We start from the raw sequence: 24,419 nt of genomic DNA, 5'->3' as shown, positions 1-24,419 counted from the left end.
TTCTAATTGGCTGGTACAGTAACTTTAACATCTAGCAGCCATATTGGCAGGTGGTCAAAAAAGTTCATTTCAAGCCCTGCAGGGAGAGCAGGTGGTGACATAGGAGTGAGTGAGAAAAGGATCAAATATTGGTGTTTAAGACTGAATAATGACATCACAACTGTTAATTTAAAATTAGTTATTCCTCTAAACCTGGCTTCAAATGCCCCAAATTTTTTGGGCCGGCGCCGCTCGGCCCCCAGCCCTCGGCCCCTCAGCAGAATGGGGCCCTTGGTGAAAAGTAATTGCGGACCCCTGCTCGAATGCAAGTTTTTTCCCTCCTTTCTTTTTGGTTGGCATATTCCGTCAGTTGGGTTCCTTTGGACATAATGTAGAGACAATTTGAAGTAACTAGCAATCTCGTGCGCTCGATTCCTAGGCCCGCTGCACGGGCTTGCAGCCTCGCCCGCCCTGCAGCTCGCCCACTGCTCTGCTGCTACGCGGCCTCGCCTGCTCTATGGCATCACTGATGATATCAAGTTTTAGCCCGATCGCACGTAAAATGGCATACTGTAACTGTGGCCGGCCAAGATTCTGCTCACACGCACTCACACACGGACACTTCTCATTCTTATTATAGGATTACCGTTAAGAAAGTCTCAAGAAGCAAAAAATAGCATATTCACTGGGTGTGCTATTTATAGTGCCTGCCGATCCGATAAAAAAAAAATGCTTCCATACTGCTGACTTGGCATAATCCAAGTCTCTACAAGTCCTGAGATGCCAAGTTGACGTAATTTACACCCTGTTTTTAGCTGAAATCTTAACTGTAGCCCTCTAGCACTCTAGCCCTTCTCATTCCCTCAGCACATGACTACGGTGAAGATTACAGCTAAAAACCGGGTGTAAATTACGTCTTTTCAAGTCAACTTTGCATCTCAGGGCTTGTGGAGACTTGGATTACGCTAGTGAGCAGTATGGACGCATTTGTGTCTTTTCAGTGATATGTGCCACTTTTTTTAAATCCCCTTTCAGATAAGCATTATGATAGTAATTCAGCAGCAGCCACCAACACATCCAAAGGTGCAGGATCCTCCAGAGCATCTGGCACCACCGGCTATGGAGGATCCACCTACTCCACCCCGCACATGTCCTCGACAGCCTCCTCCGCCTCCATCACCTCAACACCAGAAAGCTACCAGCCAATACCTCCTCTCATGGCCCATGACAGCCCCTATAGCTACGGCTATGGAGATGACAAGAAGAAGCTGGTGTCCGAAGGGAGTCAGGCGGCAGGTCAGGGTGGCGCCCATAGCCAAGCAGACTGCTCCATGTACAGCACAGCGTACCCCAGCTCCGTCACAGGGGGCCAAGTGTATAATAACTACGGTGAGTGAGGATAGTCTCTGTCACAGGAAACTGAACTGCTGCATTGAGGGGGAAAACAGTCTATAATTATTGTTAATTTTTTCGTCTTTTTTTGTCTTAGTCATAGACGTCTGGGACGTTTGTTTTTTAATTAAAGTTGGTAAATATTTTCTTGAGTCTAGCAAATAAAGGTGAGGGAGGAGGTAGAGGAATATTCTGAAATAAATAAACTTAGGGAGTATTCATTTTCAAAATATTGTGAAAGATGACCAACGCTCTATTGAAGTAGTAGTAGCTTCTACTACTGGATCATAGTTCATTGGGACAATCTTATTCACCTCTGGAACAATTATTATACCTAAATAAGTAAAACTATCAGATGGGCTGAAACTAGAGACACACATTGGGTCTTTGGTATCTTTGAATAACATAATAGATTATTTTTGCTTGATTCATTTTATATCCAGATATCTTCCCAAATACATCAATAACAAACATAAAATAAATAAACAAAATGTAATCTGCAAAAAGAGCTATTCTATGGTCCAACTGTCCTTGGATTCCAAATATATGTGACCGTACAGCTACACTGTATAGCAAATGGCTTAATTGCCAGGGCAAATAATCGTGAACGCGGCGAACCTTGGCGGCAGACAGTCATTGATAATATATTATCATCAATGACCATGTCTGCCGTCAAGGTTCGCCGATAATCATAATATGATTATCAAATTATGGAACTTGATGTTTAGATATTAATATCTAAACATCAAGTTCCATAATTTGATAGTTGGTCATGGAGTTATTACAATTTAGCAGACAGGCCACGCCCTCTGACAAATGTAAAAATTAATATCTAATGTCAACCTTTTTAACAAATTGTGATGAGATAGGTCTGTCGATACTACATAACAAATTGGGTGGAGATGTCAAAAATGTGTTTCAAAACTTTCAAAGTACCTCAAAAACTTTCCAAGTGGACCCTTGACGGTCCTTGAGGGAAATTTGTAGAGCAAGGTCAGCTGAATATGTGGACAAAACGTTTTGTGAAAATCTGACTTAAGGTGTGGAAGTTATGGCTTGTCAAAGTCTGAAATTTTAACCTTTAACTATAGCACCCCCATGAGGCCAATTGGGGAAATATTTATCGAGCAAGTAATGCTTACCGATATGTCTTTGGGCAAAATTTGATGTTTCTGCGATATGGCCTCTAAAAATATCTTCATATTTTTAAGCTATATCGCAATATAATACAAAATCTCCTCTAAAGCACTTTATAAATGCTCGATTTAACCCTTTGATGCATACAATTACAACACAACAGTATGATGATTCTAGTCGTCTCTGTCCTGGTGTGTTCTGTCCACAGGTTTGGGAAACCAGTCATCCTTGGAGAACCCCCAGGGCAGCATATACCAGGGCTACGGAGGACAAGACCAGACCTCCTACCCTGGATATGGCAACATGAACTATCAATAAACACCTCATAATATACAGCCTTTCGTACCTGGTCATGCCATCGTTTCAACCTTCTCAACCATAGACTGTATGAAAATAAGGACGTAGCCACCGTGGTGTCACCCATTGTTTTGTGGATTCCCCTTTTGAAGTCTTGAGTTTGGCATTTTGACCGCCGCCATCTTTCCTTCTGCTTCTTCTTCCAGCGCCTCCTCCCTGGCGCCTGCTATTGGTCCATGATCGGCGAGCTGCGTGATCAGTGGATTGGCGACCAATATCACGCCCAACAGCATAGTCTGATTTATTGTCTACTCTAAAAATGGGACCATAATTTACTAAATGTTCTAAGGTCATGCTATATTGCTATATTGAAAAAGTCTTGAAACTAGCGATTGAAACCATAAACTCATTAGGAAAGGGTTTACTGAGGTAATAAATCAAGTGGGAAGTAGGGACATTTCCCCTGTGACTTCTTTTTACAGCCATGGACTGTAACAGGTGAGTTATATGAGAATTCACCGCCGTACATTTGTCATGAACGGGGAAATTAGCTATAGCGACCAAAACCGTTTTTTTTCCCCAGGCTGTAAGCCTAACTGACAAGGGAGTGCGTAAGCCTGATTCTGCAAAACGGAGGGGTCCTGATCCCCCTCTTCAGTGTGATTATTACATGGCTACTTACTAAAGAAAGCTACGGTAATGTTTTTATGCCATCGGGTGTCACGAATGATCTAAATTAACCGTGAAATTGTGTCAAGCCAACGGCCCCAGGTTCAAATCCCGCATGACTCGAGGTTATATTTTCACCAAACTAAGACTGGGCTGTTATTCACACGACCGCTAGAGGTCGTATTCAGCTGCTGGTACAAACGACGTATCGAGTTGGAGGTCAGGCTGTTTCGCGGCAGTTCTTTGTATGTATAAACACATATAGCTCATGCTTTTGTATCTGTTGGGGATCTATTTCCAACAACTTTTACAAGATTTATGGGGCTGGGGAACTGTCTGTCCACGCTGGCCAGCCTGGCTGCAGACACAGTCCATAGGGGTTGAACATGCAGAGAACGCAACACTATTCACTCAATACTCTGCACAGTGTGGGTATCCCGCTAGTTATAATAAAGATGTGTTAAAAGAAAATGATTATAAGTCCTTCAGAGGGCATAAAGATGTTTAAAATGTTTAAAAGACGATATTTGAAAAAAGGTTTTAAAATCTTAAAAAATATAGGATAAAGATGTTTACAACATTTTTGGAACTCGTTATGCCAGAGTGGAGCATACAGCAATAATGGTAATAATGGCAATAATAATTGGGAGGGAAGGGGGGATTTGGGGGGCACAGCAGTGTTCTCTGATGGGAGGCTCAGTCTCCCACACGTTGAAAAAAAAAAAACTAGCAAAAAACTAGCAACGGTCTGTTATACAGAAATAACAGACTGTAGAATACGGTGATTGACCAATCAGAATTGAGTATTCAAAAAAGCTGTGTAATATTGCTGTTTATTTCTGCTGTAGTCAGGCATTTTAACATGGGGGCGGGGTCTATGGGGGTGGACTCGCTTTTGCAGCCATTCTAGGAACTGCAGTTCCTGAACTGGCACTTCCGCATCAGCTTTATTATAGCAAGGCCATCTTGAACCATAGTGTTCCTGTTGTCTTTAGCTTCCTATAATCCCCCATAATCTTTAGGCTTATGTAAATGTCATGTTGACCTCAGGGCAGGGGAATTGGTGAAGTACATTTGGGGTGAAAGGGGGGACACAAAAAAATCCTTTGTCATGATTTAATTTTCTAAATAAGGGGATTATTTCGCTTTATAATGTTGTATCACTCTATTAACTGTTATGTTGATGATTTTAAGTTGCCTGTAATTTTGAACTGAGGGTGTGTTCATTTCTGTGTTGGTCATAAATGCTCTAATATTTTCTTGTTAAAAAATAAATTACATTGCATTTTGGAGCAAAGTGCCCCTGATTATTGTTTTGCTAGAAAGTGTTAGTGCAGGGGTTTTCAAAGTCTGAGACTGTGGGCCTCCCCCAGACAAAGCTTGGAAAAAGGCGCCCCCCTCTCTGATTTTCTAGATGCCTATAACATTATTATTATTTGATCCAATAAACTCTTAATAATTGAGCCAAGATATTGCTGTTGACATACCTCAGAAGACACCAAATACATGAAAAGTTCTGAATGCATAAATCTGTTTCTGACTGCCTGCATTGTGAGGGGTCGCATCATTCATGCAGGCTCAACACGGTGCCTAAAAAGGATTCGAGAGGTAAAAGTGAGCAAGATCAAAGAAAAGAAAGGAATTTCTTACGCTGAGGCCCTTAAAAGTATGGAGAGGAAATTAGGCCTGAGCGGTATCTATTTTTTCATACCTTTAGTTTATACCTTCCTGACATTAGACCTCGGTATACAGTATACGGTATGAGTTTATAGTGTGTGTGTGTGGGGGGAGGGGGGTGCTGAGGGCTGCGCGAGTAACCAGCCAATTGTGTTAACCGTTTCTTTTCTACCTCCAAATAATTATTCTGTTGGCTAAGTTCCTGTTGTGTAAATTCATGTCCAGAAATAAAGTTGCTTTTTATTCTATATTATTATTCTATTCTACTTCTATGTTTCAGAAAACTTTATTTATATGAACAATGTTGTTCACGTACAGTATGTCCTCAATGGAGAATGACAATTAAACAAACGGAATGGACACCATTATGGGCAAAGCGGCTGTAACATGTTCAGTTTAAAGTGGTCTTAAACAATAGCGTTGCTTGTAACACATTATGCTTGCCTATTAATAAGGTTAAAAAATAAGTTGCCTATAAATGGCCAATAAAAAATAAATTAATACAAATAATTTAGGCTGAGCCCAGCACAGGCAAGGACACTTATGCCTATTTTAGCTGAACAAAAAAAGATAAAAAACGATTTTGACGGTATTGAAAATCATACTGCCGATATTTCTAAATATCTCGGGATACGGTAATACCTTAATACCGCCCAAGCGGTATTAAGACAGGTGACAGGTGAAAAGAAGCGGCTGGCAACTGCGCATGTGTCAGAGCAAGCATGGTGCTAGTCTACGACTCTCCCCAGCGACCGGGGCAGCAGGAGGGAAATTCTAGCAATGCATAAGGGAATACTAAAGTAGTCGATAAGGGCCAACACTCAGAGATTTCCCTTACAATATCATAAGGGAATCAATCCTTAGGTGATTTTATGCAACTAATTTGGATACTTAGATGACTTCTTATTTTTATTTTTTGCATGTTTTTAGCGGGGGGTTCCCATTTGGAGGAGAACATGCAAACTCCACACAGAAAGGCCCTTTTGACAGCCCATCTGGGCAGTGGGCACCCTCAGGGCCCACAGCGTCCCAGGCTGGAATTGAACCCATGACCTTCTTACTGTGAGGCGACAGCGCTACCACTGCCTTAGATGAGAATTTAGGCATAGGACCAAGGGATTCATCCACCATTCTTTTTTCCATAGACATTTTGTAAATGCTTATAAAAATTGTGTCTGTCACCACAGACCAAGACCAACAGACCAAATTCATAGATCAAAAATGCAAAGACTTCCATAATCACCAACGTGTTAACACACTATCAGATACATAGTAACAGACATGTATTTATGAAAATCTTTTACATTTATATCACTTCAAGAGATGTGAGAGTTGTGAGTTTGAGTGTTTTGTAGTGTATTCAGTGATTTATGACATCACTGATGATGTCACTATTGACATGACTGCCAACAGTGACTGCTTTTGAATGGCATCAACATAAGCGATAAGAAATGTCAAAGTAAAAACAAAATCACCCCAAGAGGAAAGTTTTTTTGGAACTCACATGTGGAAGAGATACACTGGGGGGAAAACATGGTGGTTTATTTCTAACAAAGTCAAATAAGTTCATTTCAAAATTTGACATAAAATCTATCCAGTAAATTCTATAATCTGCAGATATGTGGATGTTGATAGCTCTTGCTCTTTTTGTTGACAAGCTGATGAAACGTAGATCCATTTATTTTTTCAATGTAATATAACAATGCGATTCTGGTCTGATTTACATTTAAATTCTCATGTTTTCAATCTCACTAATGTTACCCACTGTTTTACTCTCAAAGTTGTGATTTGTTATTATGACAATACAAGTTACAAATCTCTGAGCTATGTTGTAATTTATTTTATTTTATTTGGAAAATTCTTTATTCATAAACAGAAGTTTTTAGGTACTTGGCCCTCTTTCCCCCTCTTTTTGATTGAATTTAACTCATTGCTTAAATCACTTGCTCTTAAACAATAAAAAGCAACAGGTTTTTAGAATAGTACAGAAACATATTTGATGTAACCCCTGAAGTCAATTGACTTGTGCTAATGTCACTTTGTCCTTATTTCCTTATTTTTATTTATTTTATTATAATATTCTAACATGTCAATTTGTAATAATCAATTGTTGTATTGTATTATTGCATTTTTCATTCATTTCTGTTTATGTGCTATGTGCTCATGGACCTATTATATCTCAGTGTATGTGCTATGTGCTGTGTTATTGTCTGTCTGACATAATCTTTATTGTTAATAAAGTTAAAAAAAGAAAAATCTCAAGATGCGGAGCGGAACTTTTATCGTTCTCCAGGGGAACGTCGGACTTGTGTAGGGGACGGACCGGAAGACAGCGTGAACTGACTGAAGCAAAAGCAGCGAGAGGTTACAGCGTAAAGAAAGCGGCTGTATAATATTTCTTTCATCTTCTGTTTCACGAAAGACCTCTTGTGTACGTACGTGTGCTTCCGTGAATACATGCAAGTCTACTCCTTTTATCTTTCGCGTAGTGTCCGACTTGTGCCAATTTATTAATTACCTTTGTTCTAATCTTTAGCTCATTAGCTCCCACATTAGCTCCAAACACTTCCCCTCATTTCAGTGCTTGGTATTTGTTTGTATGTAATGGTGAGTTTAGTGCCGTTGGCGATGGAAATGCTATGTGCAGAAGCTGTATGGACCAGAGAGGAAGAACATGCAAGTGTATAGATCTATATAGACCGACAAGTAGCATAACGTTAGTACGTAGCAATTCACATGTTTTTACAACATAAACGTTATTCATCACTGTTAAAGCTAAGTTTAGTTAAGGGAATCAGAGCAGAGACGAAAGAACTAAAGTGTAATTGCCATTATGATTTTCCACTTGAATATATTCTGAAGATTTATGTTTATATTATATTATTTATACTAGCGTTAGTGGACCCGTAGGAGTTGGACCCCTCTGGTCTGGGACACTGGTCTCCATTCTCCAAAGCCTCTCAAATTCATCATAAATTACTGATATGACTTATGTATTCTAGAATTGGTGATGTTGCCAGTGATGTCACTCGAGCATTCAATGATGATGTCATCATTGCTCGAGTGACATCACATCACCATTAGAATAAAAAATTCTGGCTCCGTTAGGTCACCTGCAGGGGTGCTCTTTAATCAATCAATCAATTTTATATTTATATAGTGCCAAATCAGAACAAGAATTATCCCAAGGCGCTTTAAAAATGGAACAGGTAGGAGACCAGGCTTTTTATTTTAGACCCAACACTTGAAATAATTCTCACATGTAGCTACTTGCGATTTTACTGCGAGATCATGTTTGAAACAATTTCCCAACAAGAGCAGCACATGGCGATGGCGGCAAGGAAAAAAAACTTTTAACGGGGAAGAAAACCTTGAGCAGACCGTTCATCTGCCATGAGCGGTTGAGAGAGAGAGAGAGAGGCACAGTATTATGGCAGTAATAATAATACCATTAGACAACTATAATAAGAGCATAAGTAGAAGTAGTAAAGCACAGTTATGACAGTAGTAGCAGCTGCAATAAGAACAGGACTAAAAAATTGTAATAGAAGTGGTAAAAAAAACATCTACTACACATTTGTCTGATTAAAAGACAAAAACTATCATTTGAACTAAGAAGACATAATGAACCTAATTGAGCTAGAAGAGGTGCAGGATTCATAGCTTCTGCTTCCATAGCTCCTGCAGGAAATGGGAGACACAAAGACTCCTGGAAGAAGTCAAGATGCATGAATGGGACATGAATGTGAAACAGATATGGCTCAGTTCCCTTTAACAGGAAGGGGAAAAAAAGGCAGTCTAAGCCTACAGCAGCATAACTAGGGGCTGGTAAGCCAGCCCTAACTATAAGCTTTATCAAAGAGGAACGTTTTAAGTCTATGTGGAGAGGGTGTCGGTCTGCCTCCCAGACCGAGACTGGAAGTTGGTTCCAAAGAAGAGGAGCCTGATAGATGAAAGCTCTGCCTCCCATTCTACTTTTTGAAATTCTAGGAACCACGAGTAGACCTGCATTCTGGGAGTGCAATGCTCTTATAGGGTAATAAGGTACTATGGGCTCCTTAAGATATGATGTTGCCTGACCATTGTACAGTGTACACTACACTTCCTGAAAGATTAAGCCCGATCGCACGTAAAATGGCATAGCTGTGGCCGAACACAATTCTGCTCACACATTCATACACAGACACTTCACATTCTTATAGGATTTATACATTTGCTACTTTATCTTAATGAATGTGGGTATGTTTACAGAACCACAACTACATAGAAGCCAGTGGTAAATGTCCATGCCCCTTGTGTCCTGGCTGACACCCGGTGGCGAGTGCCAGCTATTTACTACAGCAACCAGTCCAGAATAATCCTAATATCCCCTGTTTAGGGTAACGTGCTACATTTCTAATGATCAACTATATTAGAAATGTTTATGGTGTGTGCATTTTCCAGAAGGAAAACAAAAAACAAAAACGCCTGACACACTCACAACTGGTCCATGACAGTTCAACGAGTCGCCTCATTCAACCTGCCAGATCAAGTTTCCTGGGGAGCTAACGTTACTAGTTCCATCCATGACTGAAATACATTTGGCCAGTTTAATCTCAGTCACTAGATTTGATTTCACTGCTTTTGTGTTGCACATTAGCCAGCAGTTGTACGTTGACTAATATTTACATCTTTCCTGGTAGAACAGGTGGGAGCATTCCGTCCTGAAACTGAAGTCATGGCTGCTGAACCAGCGACAAAGTGGGATGAGCGCAAAGCCTACAAGGAGCTCCTGCACTGGGACAGCCTGAAAAAACAGGGTCATCGCCTCCTTCCGCAAGACTTGGAAAGGTACAAACGGCACCGGAAACCACTTAACCTGTTTAACTGTACTGAACAAAAATATAACTGCAATTTTTTGTTTTTGCTCCCATTTTTAGTGAGTTGAACTTGAAATAAAAGAATAAGACTTTTTCTATGCACACAAAAGGCTTAGGCCAGTGGTTCTCAAAGGTTTTCATGTCAAGGACCCCTAAACTGGCACAAATTATTATACCACAAACCCCCATTTGATAATATTTTGTCCCAGGGTCCCCCATCGGATAGTTTTGCTTTTAGCTGTTTTATTACACAAAGTGGATGTATGAAACCCATGACTAAAAATAGTCATAAATTCTGTCATTGTTACTTCTGGATGGAATTATAGTGAAAATAAATGATTCCCCTTTTTGCTGGGGACCCCCTGGAACCCCCTCAAGGACACCTGGGGCTCCCTGGACCCCACTTTGAGAACCAATGACTTAGGATATTTCTCTCAAATTGTGTTCACAAATGTGTTTAAATCCGTGTTAGTGAGCACTTCTCCTTTGCCGAGATAATCCATTGAAAGTAGGAGTCTCATTTTGCTGTCTTCCCCCTCTAGATACGAAGAACTGCGTTACTGGTATGACTGCCAGTGCTATGAGGAGGAGCTGAGCGAGCACACTGGCCACATCACTGCCAATGAAGAGACTGAGGAGAAACCGAGTCATCAGGTTCTTGTTTCACCTGTAAATCTTCCCCCAATGACAGGCGAAACTGTCGGCTGTTTGAAATGCAAGATGAAATCCTTATGCCTAATTAAAGTATCATCACCTAATTAGGTGCTCAGACATGCCATCACCTACATCAGTGATACTCAACTGGCGGCCCGCGATGGAATTGCAAAAAACAACAACAATGCACCTGAACGCAACATGCAAGATACCCGCTGAATAAGGCCATGTTCAGACTAGGAGGCCAAATCTGATTTGTGAACTTTAGTGACCTATTAATGACTTTATCCAGATTGGTTTTATGAGTCTGGACGCTCCAAGTCTGATTTGTGTCACTTGTCCCAAACCACATATGGAGGTAGTTTCCAATCTGCTTTCGACTGATGTGACTTGAGTGCGGATGCGCAGATCCACCAAATCTGATTTGAACGTCACTTGCAACTCGTCATCAAATGCTTCTGCGGAGGAAAACAACGTCACCAACGTACGTATTTACTGATGCCCACGTCGTTAGCATAGCAACCCATGCAGGTAGGCTGTTTAGGTCTGGCCACACAGATCCGACTTGAGAATCAGATTTGTGGCAGTGCGGACACACTCCCAAATCAGATTTGGGAAACCAATCAAGATAATGATGATTAATGACTTTATCAGCAAATCGGATTTGCCTGTAATGTGAACATGGCCTAAGTGTCCAAATGTTCATGTCATTCTGGCCAATACTCCACTTTTGTTATAGCATTTCAGTCTGGAATATGGAATATCTTTCAATAATCTATGATTTAGCTGCTAAATTGTCAAATACCGCCATCTGCTCGCTACCCAGGCACTTATGTACGTACTTAACCTAACTAACTATCCGGTGTGCACAACATTGTCAGACTAAACTCCGGCTGACACCCCAAAAACCTACAATCCGCTACAGAAAAATATATATTGATTGTTTATTAACTGGCCCCTGGCCTTCTATCATTTCACGAAAGTGGCCCCCGGGCAAAGCAAGTTGAGTATCCCTGACCTACATTGTGTTCTTTTCCAACAACAAATATTTTTCTTCTTCTGATTCATCCCTTAAGACGATATCATTCCGCAAAAAGGCGAGGGGGCCATACAACCGAATCGTGATGGCCAGGCACTCTGTGGTGTCTCCCTCAGAGGAGGAGCTGGAGGCGGTGCAGACGCTCATGTCCCATGTGGAGTGTGCCCTCAAGTCCGTGTCGGACCAGCTGGACAAGAAAGACATCGAAGAAGATCAAGAGCAAAAAAGCACAGAGATTCCCTCTTTGTTAGACATCAAAGTAGATTTGTTCACAGGGAGGTAAGCTAGGTGTCCTAATGCTCAGTTGCAGTTGCATCAGTAGCTAGAAAGCACATCAAGATCAAAGATTAGACTAAAACCCTATAGAGAGCCGCAGGGATGATGTATTTTTGTAGTCAGAACGCGGAAGTCCCGGACCTCCTGGTTCTTCACTGTTTCTGTCTATGGGATTTTTGAATGGGTTTTTGCCGCGATGCTTCAAATACGGTCTCTGGGCAACGCAAGATTAATCAAACGCGAACCAGAGTTCCGTCAGATAATCTTCACACATGAGGACCACTTTCATGAGTTTTGTAGCGTAAATGCGAGCCCTAGAAGTAAAAAGCTCGAGCTAAGCTAATCCAGAACTACACACTGTCGCATAGGCTTCCACGTCATGTCAGCACTCAACCTGTAGCCTGTACTACGAAGCTAGTTTAATGCCTTATCCGAGTAAGTTTGAGTTTAAACCTGGTTTAGCCGTACTACAAAGCAAGTTAACTTTCAATCACCATGGCAACTGACGCTGCAAAGCTAACCTGGTCGCGACCAGGTTAGCTTCAGAGGATAAGATCAAAATCCATGAGAGACCCATATAATCGGCTCTCTGGAGTCACTCACCATTCATAAGATCGCCATATGAAAAATAGATTGCAGTCAACTGAGAATAGAACAAGCAAAACATTCGTGGCTCTGTAGGCTACATAATTAAATTAAGCCTACTTACCACTTTATGTCTTAACAGCTCAACGATGCGTGGAGAAATATGATCACTATTAATCACCGCGGCGCATATCATGAACGGACCCTCAAATGGAGTGAGGGTGATATTCTCCTACATGCCAGAAAAGCCTATACATATAATATAGATATGGGATAAATATGGGATAGCCCCAATACTAAATATGCAGGCTATTCTTGCATCTTTCAGCTGGAACTGTGTCCTGTAGGCTGTATGCCAATATATGAGCAAAAATAGGCTAGTTTTTATCAATGATAACTATGCCCGCATCGTCTCAATTCAGTTCAGCAGTTTTCTCTTTTATAGTAGGCTATTAGGCTTTATACTAGTCTATTTTATATATGAATTATTCAATCAGTGCAACCACACACATGAGTGATAGAGATCATTATTCATTGAGCATGCGTTTCTAAATCTATGGTCTAAATAGGCTTACAGATTGTGGAAATGTATAGACTGAGATTACACATTTACATTTGTTGCTGCTGTATCAATGCAGCTGTATCAGACAGAAATCGCTGATCAAAGTAAATCAAATGACTGATGTGAATACAAGCTGCTGCTTTAGACAGCCCTTCAGCAGACTATCCAATGCGGATTTTCATTCTGACATTAAATCGCGGATACATTAAATATCCGCTAAAACTCTGATCATGCACTGCGCTTTCATTGAACGAGGAAATGGGTGTGGAAATGGGTGTGGGCGTGGATCAACTCAGCTGTTCATAATGTGATTGGCTAGCGCACCTCTTTCGCGTGGACGCGCGCCTGTGCACGAGCGAAAAACGTGCGCGTGCACAGGCAGATCCCAGCTTCAGTTATCCAGTAGAAAACCAGCGTCGTAGTATCCTTAAACTACCGGTAGATAGCTTTGATCCTGTTCAGTCAAACCAGATCAAAGTGACAGATCGCGGGTCTGTTAAGATAGCTTCGTAGTACAGGGTACTGGACTTTTGTTGATGTGTGCACTGATTACCCCGGGCTGAATGGGGCTGAACCAGGTGAGGGAAAGAGAATTTCCGTGTTCGTCCTTTGAAGTGGTGACGTTATTGACGTATATATCTCCATCGACTCAACAGTGTAGTCTCATTTAGCCATTTGCTACATGTAGCTAGCCGCCCTTTTAACGGCACGTAAAAGCTTCAAAACTCGTAAAAGTGGTCCTCGTGTGTGAAGATGATATTACCAAACACTGGTTCGCATTTGATTAAGCCAGCGTTGCCCAGAGAGATTATTAGAAGCATCGCGCCAAAAACCCATTCAAAACTCCCATAGGCGAAAACAGTGAAGAACCAGGACTGTTAGCATCGATGATTTCCGGACTCGTTTCTGCGGCTCTCTATTCAAATGGGACTAGTGTTACCTAGGGACCTCTGGTCTGTGATCAATCCCGAGCAAATCTGCCATGCCCCTATCAATTTGTAAAGTAGAAATCCCACCGTAAATTTCGCCAAACAACACAGAGGTTTAGTTAAGTCCCGTGTGAATCGGCATATGTGATTTGGGGTAGTTTTATTGTTATGATTTGGGGTCGTTTTATTTTTATGCCTCCTTTCGGGTTGTACATCCGACGTCCGATGTTTGTTAACACAATATCTCAGGAACACCTTGACCGAATTAAATCAGATTTGGCTCAAATCTCAAGGATTAACTGATTACATTTTGGTGGTCAAAGTTCAAGGTCACTGTGACCTCATGAACGCCATTTTCTAGCTCATTAACGCCATATCTCAGGAATGCCTTGACAGCATTTTGGCACATTTGGCTCAAACGTCCACTTGGACTCAAGGATGAACTGATTAGATTTTGGTGGTCAAAAGTCAAGGTCACTGTGTGAGACCTCACGAACACCATTTTCAAGCTCAATGCGATATCTCACTAACGCCTTGATGGAATTTCTTCACATTTGGCTCAAACATCAAAGTCTGGACAAACATGGATGCCGACTGCTCACTTGTTGGCGGAGGCATATATCCGCGGTGCGGTCATTCTATTTTTATTTATTTATTTGTTTATTTTATTTTACGGTTTCCATGGCAGTAAGACAAAAAAACAGGAACCCTATTAATAGTAGCCTATAGGTGGAGTTGGCCTATAGCTACTATCAACCAGACACTTTCCAATCAATATTTCTCCAAAATAGTGCACAAACAAGTCAGGTGATTCATATCTGAATTCTAGGTTAATTTGAACAATAATCTTTGCATCATCTCACTCACACATGGAGGCTGAGTTTACCCAGGTTAGGGTTTAGGTATGATGATGATGTCCCCACCCAGGTAATACTAGTCCTGTGCGAATATGGGGCTAAAGAGTTTTATTGTATGGTCAGGAAAAGTTTTGTTACTTGTTGATTCGGAAATGTTATTTTACATAACTCTAATAGAGGAACTCACAACTTGAGTTTAAAAGGGTGGAAAAAAAATATCGTGGGGAAGTCTGTGCTCTTTGGCCATCATAAAGATGTTTTCTTTCCTTTTTAGTAGACCTGAAATTGTGACTCGCATGAATCGAGAGGAGATTCACACATGGTTACATTTTTGGGTGTGTCAGTTTTGAAACGTGGTGCTTTTTTAACTTGACAGTTTCCTTTTCCCTAATGTAAAAATCATCCTTCTTTGTTCCCTCCTCCCTCTGTTGTGTCAAGTGCGAGAGAGCGCGTCCTGCGTGGGGTCACGAGGGTGGGCCTGCTGGCCAAAGGCCTCCTGCTGAAGGTGGACACAGAGCTGGAGATCGTGCTGCTTTGTTCCAAAAAGCCCACCGTCACTCTGCTCGGACAAGTGGCTGAAATGCTAACGACACAATTACAGGTAGAACTGATTACCGTCTGACGTCCACGCAGTGTCCCCATTAGTCATTTAAATCCTTGAAAGTTTGTGGATTTGAAAAGAAGAAAAATCAAGGACTTTGCTCTTCAAGAAGGTGTGGGAACTGAGAACCCTGCCATGTCTGAGCTGTTTTATTACATTCTCAATAGAAATACAGATTTTATAGAGAGGTTATTGTTTTGTTTTTGACATCTTTACCGTAGCGTCCTCCTAACTCTGTACCTCTTTTGATAGGTTGTTACAGACGACAAATATGAAGTAATCCAGAGACCAGATGATGCAGTCATAGTTGTGAAGACCGCCAAAGAGTCGGGCCTGACTGTCATCATCCATCTGACATCACCTCTGATGGGGACGGAGCAGGAGAGTGAAGCTAGTGAAGAAGAAGGTATGCATCTTGGTCTAGAGAAATGAGTTCAAGTCAAGCACACTGAGCCCACCCTAAAATCCAAAATACATATTTTTCCTCTCACCTATAGTGCTATTTATTCATCTAGATCGTTTTGTGTTAGTTGCCTAGGTTTCGGCCGTAGATATCGGCCGTAGAGAGAGATGTCTGCCTTCTCTCCAATACAATGGAACTGGATGGCACTCGGCTTGTGGCGCTCACAGCGCCAACAAATACTTTTGAGAAACTCAACAGCAATGTCTCTGTCCAGAAATCATGACCCAGTTACTCAAGATAATCCACAGAACTTGTTGTGAGATGTCATGTAAGAACTATTTTCTTTTGAGTTTTCACCGAACTACACCCACTAGCTGCTAGCTAGTTCCTTCCTACATGAAACTGCAGCTACCTACTTAGCTGATGTGCGCGCTCTACTTCCTTCTTCACACATCTTGGTCTAGCCTCCAACTGTCCCTGTCCAGAACTGCAATGATTAATCCATTAGTCGATCGACAGAAAATAAATCTGCAACTATTTTTTTAGGGCTGTCAGCGTTATCGTGTTAATCGCAACGCGATTAAGGGCCGACCATAACGCGTTATTTTTTTTTAATCGCATGCCGCTATTTTGTCCCTTCGACGCACCCGTACTTGTAGTCAAGCCGGTCGCAGCGGGTTCCTGTCTCCTGCTGTTGCAGGCATGGAAAAGAAAGACAGCAACACGCTTCTAAATGGCTCGTTTTACTTAAAAAAACTCCCAAATGGCACAGTGGACAAGTCAACAGTAGTTTGCACCTTGTGTAAAACGGAATTAAAATATCACCGAAGTACATCGAGTTTGAGCTATCACCTAAAAGCTAAGCATACCGGAGCAGCTAACGTCGCCGTAGCCTCAACGCGAGACTCAGTCATTCTTCCTTCACAGTCTCGGATGCGCATGTCCTCTAGCCACTGGGAGGTCGGCTCCAATGGCTTCACGCGATATACACGTTATCAATCACAATAAAACTGTACGTACCTGACACACAATGTTGTTATCCAATGCTACGGCGCCAATGTACTCCAAAATCTTCCGTAGTTTCCAATACCGAGTCATTATTGACATGGAAGTGCCAAGGTTTTTAGCTCAGACACAGCCTTCTTCGGCTGTGTCATTTTGGGTTTCGACTGCTCCACAGTGCCACCGCCGGAAGTATAGGTTCTGGAGCGTGTACTGCACTGTTTACAATTGTGCATTTATTTTCTGTTCAAGATATATTTTGTAGACATTGTTACCTCCTGTCTACATTGCACTTCTATTGAATTGAAAATAAATCTAAAATTCACTATCACAAAGTACATTTATTTGCATTCATTTGATTCCCAATCACGACACACTGGTAAGAATGATTAATATTGAATTAAAAATGCTTTGAAATGCAAAATAATGGCATTTTAAACATGCGATACAAAGATGCGATTAATCGCGATTAACTATAGTTAATCGCAAGATTAATCGCGATTAAGAAAATTAATCGTTTGACAGCCCTATATTTTTTATAGCCTATTAAGCATTTAGACTAATTTTTAATAGAAAAACCCCCCACTAAAATTATCTCCTTCCAGCTTCTTAAATGTGAATATTTTCTGGTTTCTTTAGTGTAGGGCTGTCAATTTGGCCCAAAATTATATTTGAATATTCCTTCTAAACAAAACATATTTGTTCGAATATATTCTAATACATTCATTGATTTTTTGTATTTACTTTTTTTTGCAAGGCAAACCAATACAACCATTGAGCCTACTCGGTATTTTTTTTTACATACCGTAATTTCTTTATGCCTCCGCCGCCGATAGCCAGGCCATTATGGATTCGGGTTGTCCGTCCATCCGTCCGATGTTCGTTAACACGATATCTGAGGAACGCCTTGACGGAATTTCATCAAATTTGCCTCAAACGTCGACTTTGACTCAAGGATGAACTGCTTAGATTTTGGTCATCATAGGTCAAAGTTCAAGGTCACTGTGACCTCATGAACGCCATTCCCAAGTTCGTTAACGCAATTTCTCAGGAACGGCTTGACGGAATTTCTTCCAATTTGGCTCAAATGTCGACTTGGATGCAAGGATGAACTGATTAGATTTTGGTGGTCAAAGGTCAAGGTCACTGTGACCTTTTGATCACCATGTTCAAGCTCGTTAACGCGATATCTCAGGAATGCCTTGATAGAATTTCTCCAAATTTGCCTCAAACGTCTACTTGGACTCAAGGATGAACTGATTAGATTTTGGTGGTTAAAAGTCAAAGTTCAAGGTTTACTGTGACCTGAAAAACTCAATTTCCAAGCTCTTTAACGCAATATCTCAGGAACGGCTTGACGGAATTTCTTCCAATTTGGCTCAAAGTTGACTTGGACTCAAGGATGAACTAATTTGATTTTGGTGGTCAAAGGACAAAGGTTAAGGTCACTGTGACCGCACTAACGCCATTTTCAAGCTTGTTAACACGGTATCTCAAGAACGCCTTGACGGAATTTCTTCCAATTTGCCTCAAACGTCCACTTGAACTCAAGGATGAACTGATTAGATTTTGGTGGTCAAAGTTCAAGGTTACTGTGACATCACGACCGCTCATTTCATGCTCGTTAACGTGATATCTCAGGAACGCCTTGATGGAATTTCATCTAATTTGCCACATCAAGGATGAACTGATTACATTTTGGTGGTCAAGGTCACTGTAACCTCACAAACTTAACTTAACTTAATATCTCAGTAACAGCTTGACGGAATGTCTTCACATTTGGATCAAACCAGTGAACAGTTGACATGCATGTTTGTCCAGACATGGACAAACATGCATGTCGACTGCTCACTGGTTGGCGGAGGCATATATCCGCGGTGTGGTCATTCATTCAGTTTTTTCTTAGCATGAAGAAATTGTCTTTTCATATTTATTCAGTCAGTACTAGTACAGTAGTAGCCTACACTTTTGTGATGTTTTTAAATAACCAGGCAAACGATGTATGTTTTTATGTTGCCCTCTTGGCCAGGTTTTTTACGTGGTTAAATGTAAAATGAAATATATATAATGATAATAATACAGAATATAATTTTTTCACATTTGAATATTCTTTTAATTTTTATATTCAAATATATATTCGAATATAGAATATTCTTTGACAGCCTTGGATGACAGTAAACTGATTATCTTTGGGTTGTGGACTGTTGGTCAGGACAAAAGAAGACATTTGAGGATGTAGTATTGTGCTTTGGGGGAAAACTGATCGACATTTTTTACCATTTTGTGATATTTTATAGACCCAACAATGACTAATTGATTCGTGGAGAAAATAATCAACAGATGAATCGATACTGAAAATAATCATTACTTAGTTGCAGCCCTACCTGAAGGCCTATAATAGAGAGCCTAAGTCTGGCCATCGCAAGCTTGCCCATGGGGCCGTGGACAATTCAGTTCCTCAGGCTTTTTACTTGGACAAACCAAATGTTTCAGATGTATTCAGAATCACATGAGACCATAGAACATTTCAATCAGACCAACAAAAAAATAAAGCAATGACCCCCCCATCCCTGTTTCTTTTTTCTTTCTTTTTTCTTTTTTGTCCGAATGCAATGTTCTAAGGTCTCTCAGACAGAACCCAGCTCCTTAGTCAAACTGTACCATGTCCTCCTACCCCATCTCGTCAATAGAAACAGAAACAGACGATCCGCCGGATGTTCTGGACATGCAGAAATGCCTAACTGCCCTGATGTCTCTCCGCCGCGCCAGATGGTTCCAGGTTAGCATTCCTGTCCTTTACTTGTACATAAAGTTGAGCTCTTAATTCTCTCAATGATCTCTTTATTATTCTCCATTTACAGAGAAAGTGCAAATTGCTAATTTTTTAACGCTGCCCTCCACAAATATTGCTGAACTAGTACATAGTATTTTTAAATGTCGGAAGTTCCACATTTTGAGATTCAGGAAGACTCGCGACACTGTTGGTAGCTCCCGTTCCACATTTACAATTTCACAGGCTCTTAACTATTGACTGATGTCAAAATTGTTCTGCTGATCCATACCAATGGCTTATGTCACAAATACATCCCAATCATTTAAAGCCCCATTCAGCAACTTTTCCAAGTTTTGCTATTGGAGAAACTGTGCGTGCAATAGTATCGATATCAAAGTCAACAAAACACAGCCCCAGAAAGATATATGTACATGTTGTGACATTGTGTACTCACCACGTGATGAAATAATAATCCATAGTTACGTTGAAACATAATTTTCTTAGCAAAACCGCACCAAGTTACTTCCTTGTTTTCATGAACACAACGCTCCCGCTGTACAGCGCATGCGCGCATCTTGCCGCCGGGACGCAGGCACCAAACTGCTTAGTCCCAGGAGAGGCCTTTGGAGGGCGGTGTGTGGCCAATAGAGGTGACATTCTCCCTGTTACAAGTCACTCTACCATCCTCAAGGACTAAAAAGCTGTTATATTAAGGTGAAAAATTTGTCGTGACGCTCGGGTGCCGCCGCTCTGGTGTATGGTACTCAAAATATTTTCTCAAGGTTGGCAGGTCTGTAAGTTTGTTAAAGCTGTATTCAGTGATGTTTTTGTGTTAAAATAAGTGTTAAATGGCTCTATATTCTGACAGCAATCACTGAAATAGAGTGTTTGGTCAGTGACTTGAAACCCCCAACCCCCCGCTGTCGGTTGCGGACGTATCTCTGCAACCGTAACTCGTATAGACTCAGGGATGGCGACATTGGATTCGGGGTGAAAAAAGACATATAATAAAATACAGGCATCGTGTTCTGAGCTTCCGTTTCCCAGAAAATGTAAACTTTTCTCTGATTGGATAAAAATTGGCGGCGACCTCAAACTATCCAATCAGAGAAAAGTTGTCATTTTATCGGCCTGTCATATCGGCAGAAATGTTATTTTCGGGCCAATGCCCATATTTCATTTTAAAGCCTATATTAGCCAATTCCGATACCATGCCGATATTTATTTTATTTTATTTGGCCTTTATTTATACAGGATGGGGCCCTTGAGAGCAAGCTCTCATTTTCAAGGGTGCCCTCTTACAATAAAAAACATTTATAAAAAATTACAATACCATACAAATACAGACAAACGACAACAAATAACAAAACAAGATGATAAAACACATCAAGAAAACAAGAGTACTCCCCATGCACGGCATCTTCAAGGAGAACTCTAAACGACTCTACGGAGACCAATCGCTCCAGTTTTAGAGAGTCCTGGAGCCTGTTCCATTTATCAGGGGCATAAAAGGAAAAAGCAGTCTTTCCTGATTCACTATTTACACATGGATGTGTGACTGCGAGCGTGTCTGAGAAACTGAAGAAGCGAGGACGGATACAAAGGAAGCTTGCCAGTTAGGGCTTTATTAATAAACAAGAGACTCCCGTCGCTTCAGAGCAGGAGGGAACAAGGCAAGCAGCCACTCAGCTGGTCAGAGACATGAGACATGAACAGCATCCACTTCATGACATGCTCCCACAAACAAGAGCAGAAAGCACACAGAGACTGCTACAGAACAGAGGCAACATCACAGACTTTCAGTGCAGAACAAACAGGCTGAAAACAGCAACTCTGCCCACAGCTCTAAGACTGTATAACACACAGTCAAATGGATAGCTAAAGTCTTTTAGAGTCTGCTTTGTCTTGTCCCTTTGTGTGTGGGTGTGTCGTGTGTGTCTGTCTGTGTGTTTGTGGGTGTGCATGTGTGCGTGTATGTTTTTTGGCTGTATTTGTTTGTTCTTTTTAATTTTTAGAATCTTTTATGGCTTTAGAGTTTAGGTTTTATTAGAGATTCTTTTTGTAAATTCTGCCTTCAATTCAGTGTAATACTGTGAGCATGAATGAAATAAACTTTAACTCAAGAGACAGTGTTGCTCTCTTTGAACTGCCAGGAAGGGCCAGCCCACCTTTTCATATAAAGAACAGCGGTGTGTAAGAAATCCATCACCCGTCACAAAACGCAGAGCACTATGATACACTGCATCAAGCAGCTTCAACATGGTGGGGGAGGCGTACAAATAAACGACACTGCTGTAATCAAAAACAGACATTATTGACTGCACTATGGACTTTTTAGTGTAGAATGAAAAGCAAGACTTATTCCTGGACAGAAAGCACATTTTTCTCCTCAGCTTCTTGGTAAGGTGTTCTACATGGGCCTGAAAAGAAAGCTTAGTGTCCAGCCAAATGCCAAGATATTTATAGGCGTTAACTATTTCAATTTGCTCACCTTGGAGTTAGGGATGTCAACAGTTAACCAGTTAACCGCCCGAGAAGTCTCTGACTGGTTAAGCATGTCGGTTAAACGGTTAATTTGCATATTAATTTGCACACAACATGTTGCCAACCTGGCAGTATATTAAAACATGGCACAAGGGTTAAATATAGGGCTGTGGCGATTCACTTATCTCCCGATTCGATACTATCACGATTCTTGGGTGCCGATTCGATTTATATTGCTATTCTTAAGTATTGCGATTCTACGATTATTGCGATTCGATATTACGATTTATTGCGATTTTTGTTTATTTTTTTCTTTTCTTTTTTCAGTTTGTTTGCTTTTTTACGCTAGATTAGAACATGGGAAAAGTTGAATCATACACTAGAGACTGTATATTATATCATGAGTAGGGCTGGGCGATATAGTTAAAAACAGGGGTGGACTGGGATCATAATTCAGGCCGGGCATTAGATACCAAGCAGGCCAGGCCGATATGGGCCGACGCGCGTGAAATTTGGGCCGTTTGAAGCCCAATTTGGGCCGTTTGAAGCCAGATTTGGGCCGTTTGAAGTCCAATTTTACAATGAGATGCACCCACTTTAACCCTGAAGTGTAATTATTACTTCAGACTAACTAATAAAGTAATAAAACCACTAGTAAACCAGTAGGCGGCGTCTGGCCTGCTGTTCAGTGAGTGGCCTGACTGCAAGCACCCAAAAAAAAAAAAAAAGTTGCGATTATCGATTCTGGAATAAAAGATCGATTCAAAAAATCGTGACATTAAAAATCGCGATACTTAGGTGAATCGATTTTTTCCCCCACCCCTAGTTAAATATCATCATTGCAGACATTAGTCTATGACATAAGATATAAATATCATCATTGCAGACATGAGTCTATGACACTAATGTCAAATTCAAGTGGATTTGGTAGTGTGTGGGAAGCACTGCAGTACCGGACTCGCACACTAAAATAATGGTCGCATATGCAGTCTGAAAAACCCTATGGAGTGCTGGAATGAAACACATGTGCCAGCTGTCTTATTTCATGTCTTCTTCTTATTTTTATTAACCAATTATTAACCGGTTAAGGTGTTAATCGAAAGTAAAATCAACCGAAAACAGACATCCCTAATTGGAGTGTATGATTGGATACCAAGACTATTGTTATTGATATCATCATGCATCCATAATTCAGACCAATCATTGGTATGGATACAGATACAGATACAGGAATCAGGAAATATCAGTTGATGCAGCATACTTGATCACCGATATCACCTTTCTTAAAATGTCCTGTATCACATTATCTCTTTCAGACAGCTGCCTCAACCTCAACTGCTCTACTGTTCGGGAAATTGGCCGTGAGTACATGGCCACACAAGTTTTTCTTCTATTGACCAAAACAGGCAGCATATGTACAAAACATGTCATTAATAAAATAAATCAGTTGTTGGATTTGGCGATGGCTCAGTTGTACAGAGCTAACTATACTTTGCTATCCACCCTCTTGACCCCAAAAGGCACAGGGGGTCGTCACTGAAGATAACAGCTCTTCTGAAGTTCTCGTCATTGTGATCCAGATCATGAGGGACTTGTGTAAGCGTTTTCCTGCCTGGTCACCAGTCTCCGGATGGGTGAGGGAACTGTTGATAACTGCAATAATTACAACATTATACACAGTGTAAACCAGCTCTGGCTCTCTATTCTGCCACTAGCCATGTTTCCATTCACTTATTTATTTTGAACTATTGTATTAGAAAAGGTTGATGGAAACGTCAACAAACAAGCAAATCTAAAATCCTCAATTTCACAAAAAAGGTTTTTATGCTGGCTTCAAAAAGAGTTGCTGCTCAAAATGGGAGATGGACACACCTTAAGCTGGCAACTGGTCCGGTCGGCTGTGATGGGTTCTGCTGGCGGAACAGAGCGGTGCCCGACCGGCCCAACAAACGACCTGATAATCCTGCAGAAAGATCCAATGATGTTCTGGATCCTAAAGTGTTGCACCCAAAGGCTCTCACTCCATCCCTAAAATGCCTTTTGCACGGTGACTCCCACAACTGTTGGGCGTCTCGTTTCCCAGATATAGGGCGAGTGTCATAGAATGGGCATTTCTCCTGTGATATTGGGAAGAAAAAAATACAGGAAAAAAAAAAAAAAAGCCCCCCCAATACCTGTCTGACCTCCTCCACCAACACACTCCATCCCGGAACCTGCGGTCCTCAGACATGGCTCTGCTGTCCA

At 41.1% G+C, this 24,419-nt stretch overlaps 2 protein-coding genes across 2 annotated transcripts in view; both read left to right on the top strand.

The window, feature by feature from the left end:
* Window positions 1-2,826, top strand: part of LOC310773276 (spermatid perinuclear RNA-binding protein-like) — a gene marked incomplete at its 3' end in the record, with an annotated part of 36,302 nt that extends 33,476 nt beyond the window's left edge. Inside the window, exons 19-20 of the mRNA XM_083633154.1 lie at window positions 1,015-1,368; window positions 2,717-2,826. Coding sequence (XP_083489280.1) covers window positions 1,015-1,368; window positions 2,717-2,826 — 464 coding nt within the window. The remainder of the gene's footprint in view (window positions 1-1,014; window positions 1,369-2,716) is intronic.
* Window positions 2,827-7,475: 4,649 nt separating this feature from the next.
* Window positions 7,476-24,419, top strand: part of LOC310773275 (interleukin enhancer-binding factor 3-like) — a gene marked incomplete at its 3' end in the record, with an annotated part of 32,711 nt that continues 15,767 nt past the window's right edge. Inside the window, exons 1-9 of the mRNA XM_083633153.1 lie at window positions 7,476-7,582; window positions 9,839-9,981; window positions 10,553-10,664; window positions 11,741-11,982; window positions 15,351-15,513; window positions 15,766-15,919; window positions 19,609-19,697; window positions 23,492-23,536; window positions 23,696-23,809. Coding sequence (XP_083489279.1) covers window positions 9,869-9,981; window positions 10,553-10,664; window positions 11,741-11,982; window positions 15,351-15,513; window positions 15,766-15,919; window positions 19,609-19,697; window positions 23,492-23,536; window positions 23,696-23,809 — 1,032 coding nt within the window. The 5' untranslated portion in view covers window positions 7,476-7,582; window positions 9,839-9,868. The remainder of the gene's footprint in view (window positions 7,583-9,838; window positions 9,982-10,552; window positions 10,665-11,740; window positions 11,983-15,350; window positions 15,514-15,765; window positions 15,920-19,608; window positions 19,698-23,491; window positions 23,537-23,695; window positions 23,810-24,419) is intronic.

This window comes from Poromitra crassiceps (genome assembly GCF_964638095.1).
Source record: "Poromitra crassiceps genome assembly, chromosome: 3".
NCBI classification, from domain to species: domain Eukaryota; kingdom Metazoa; phylum Chordata; class Actinopteri; order Beryciformes; family Melamphaidae; genus Poromitra; species Poromitra crassiceps.
This window is presented reverse-complemented; position numbering and strand designations above follow the sequence as displayed.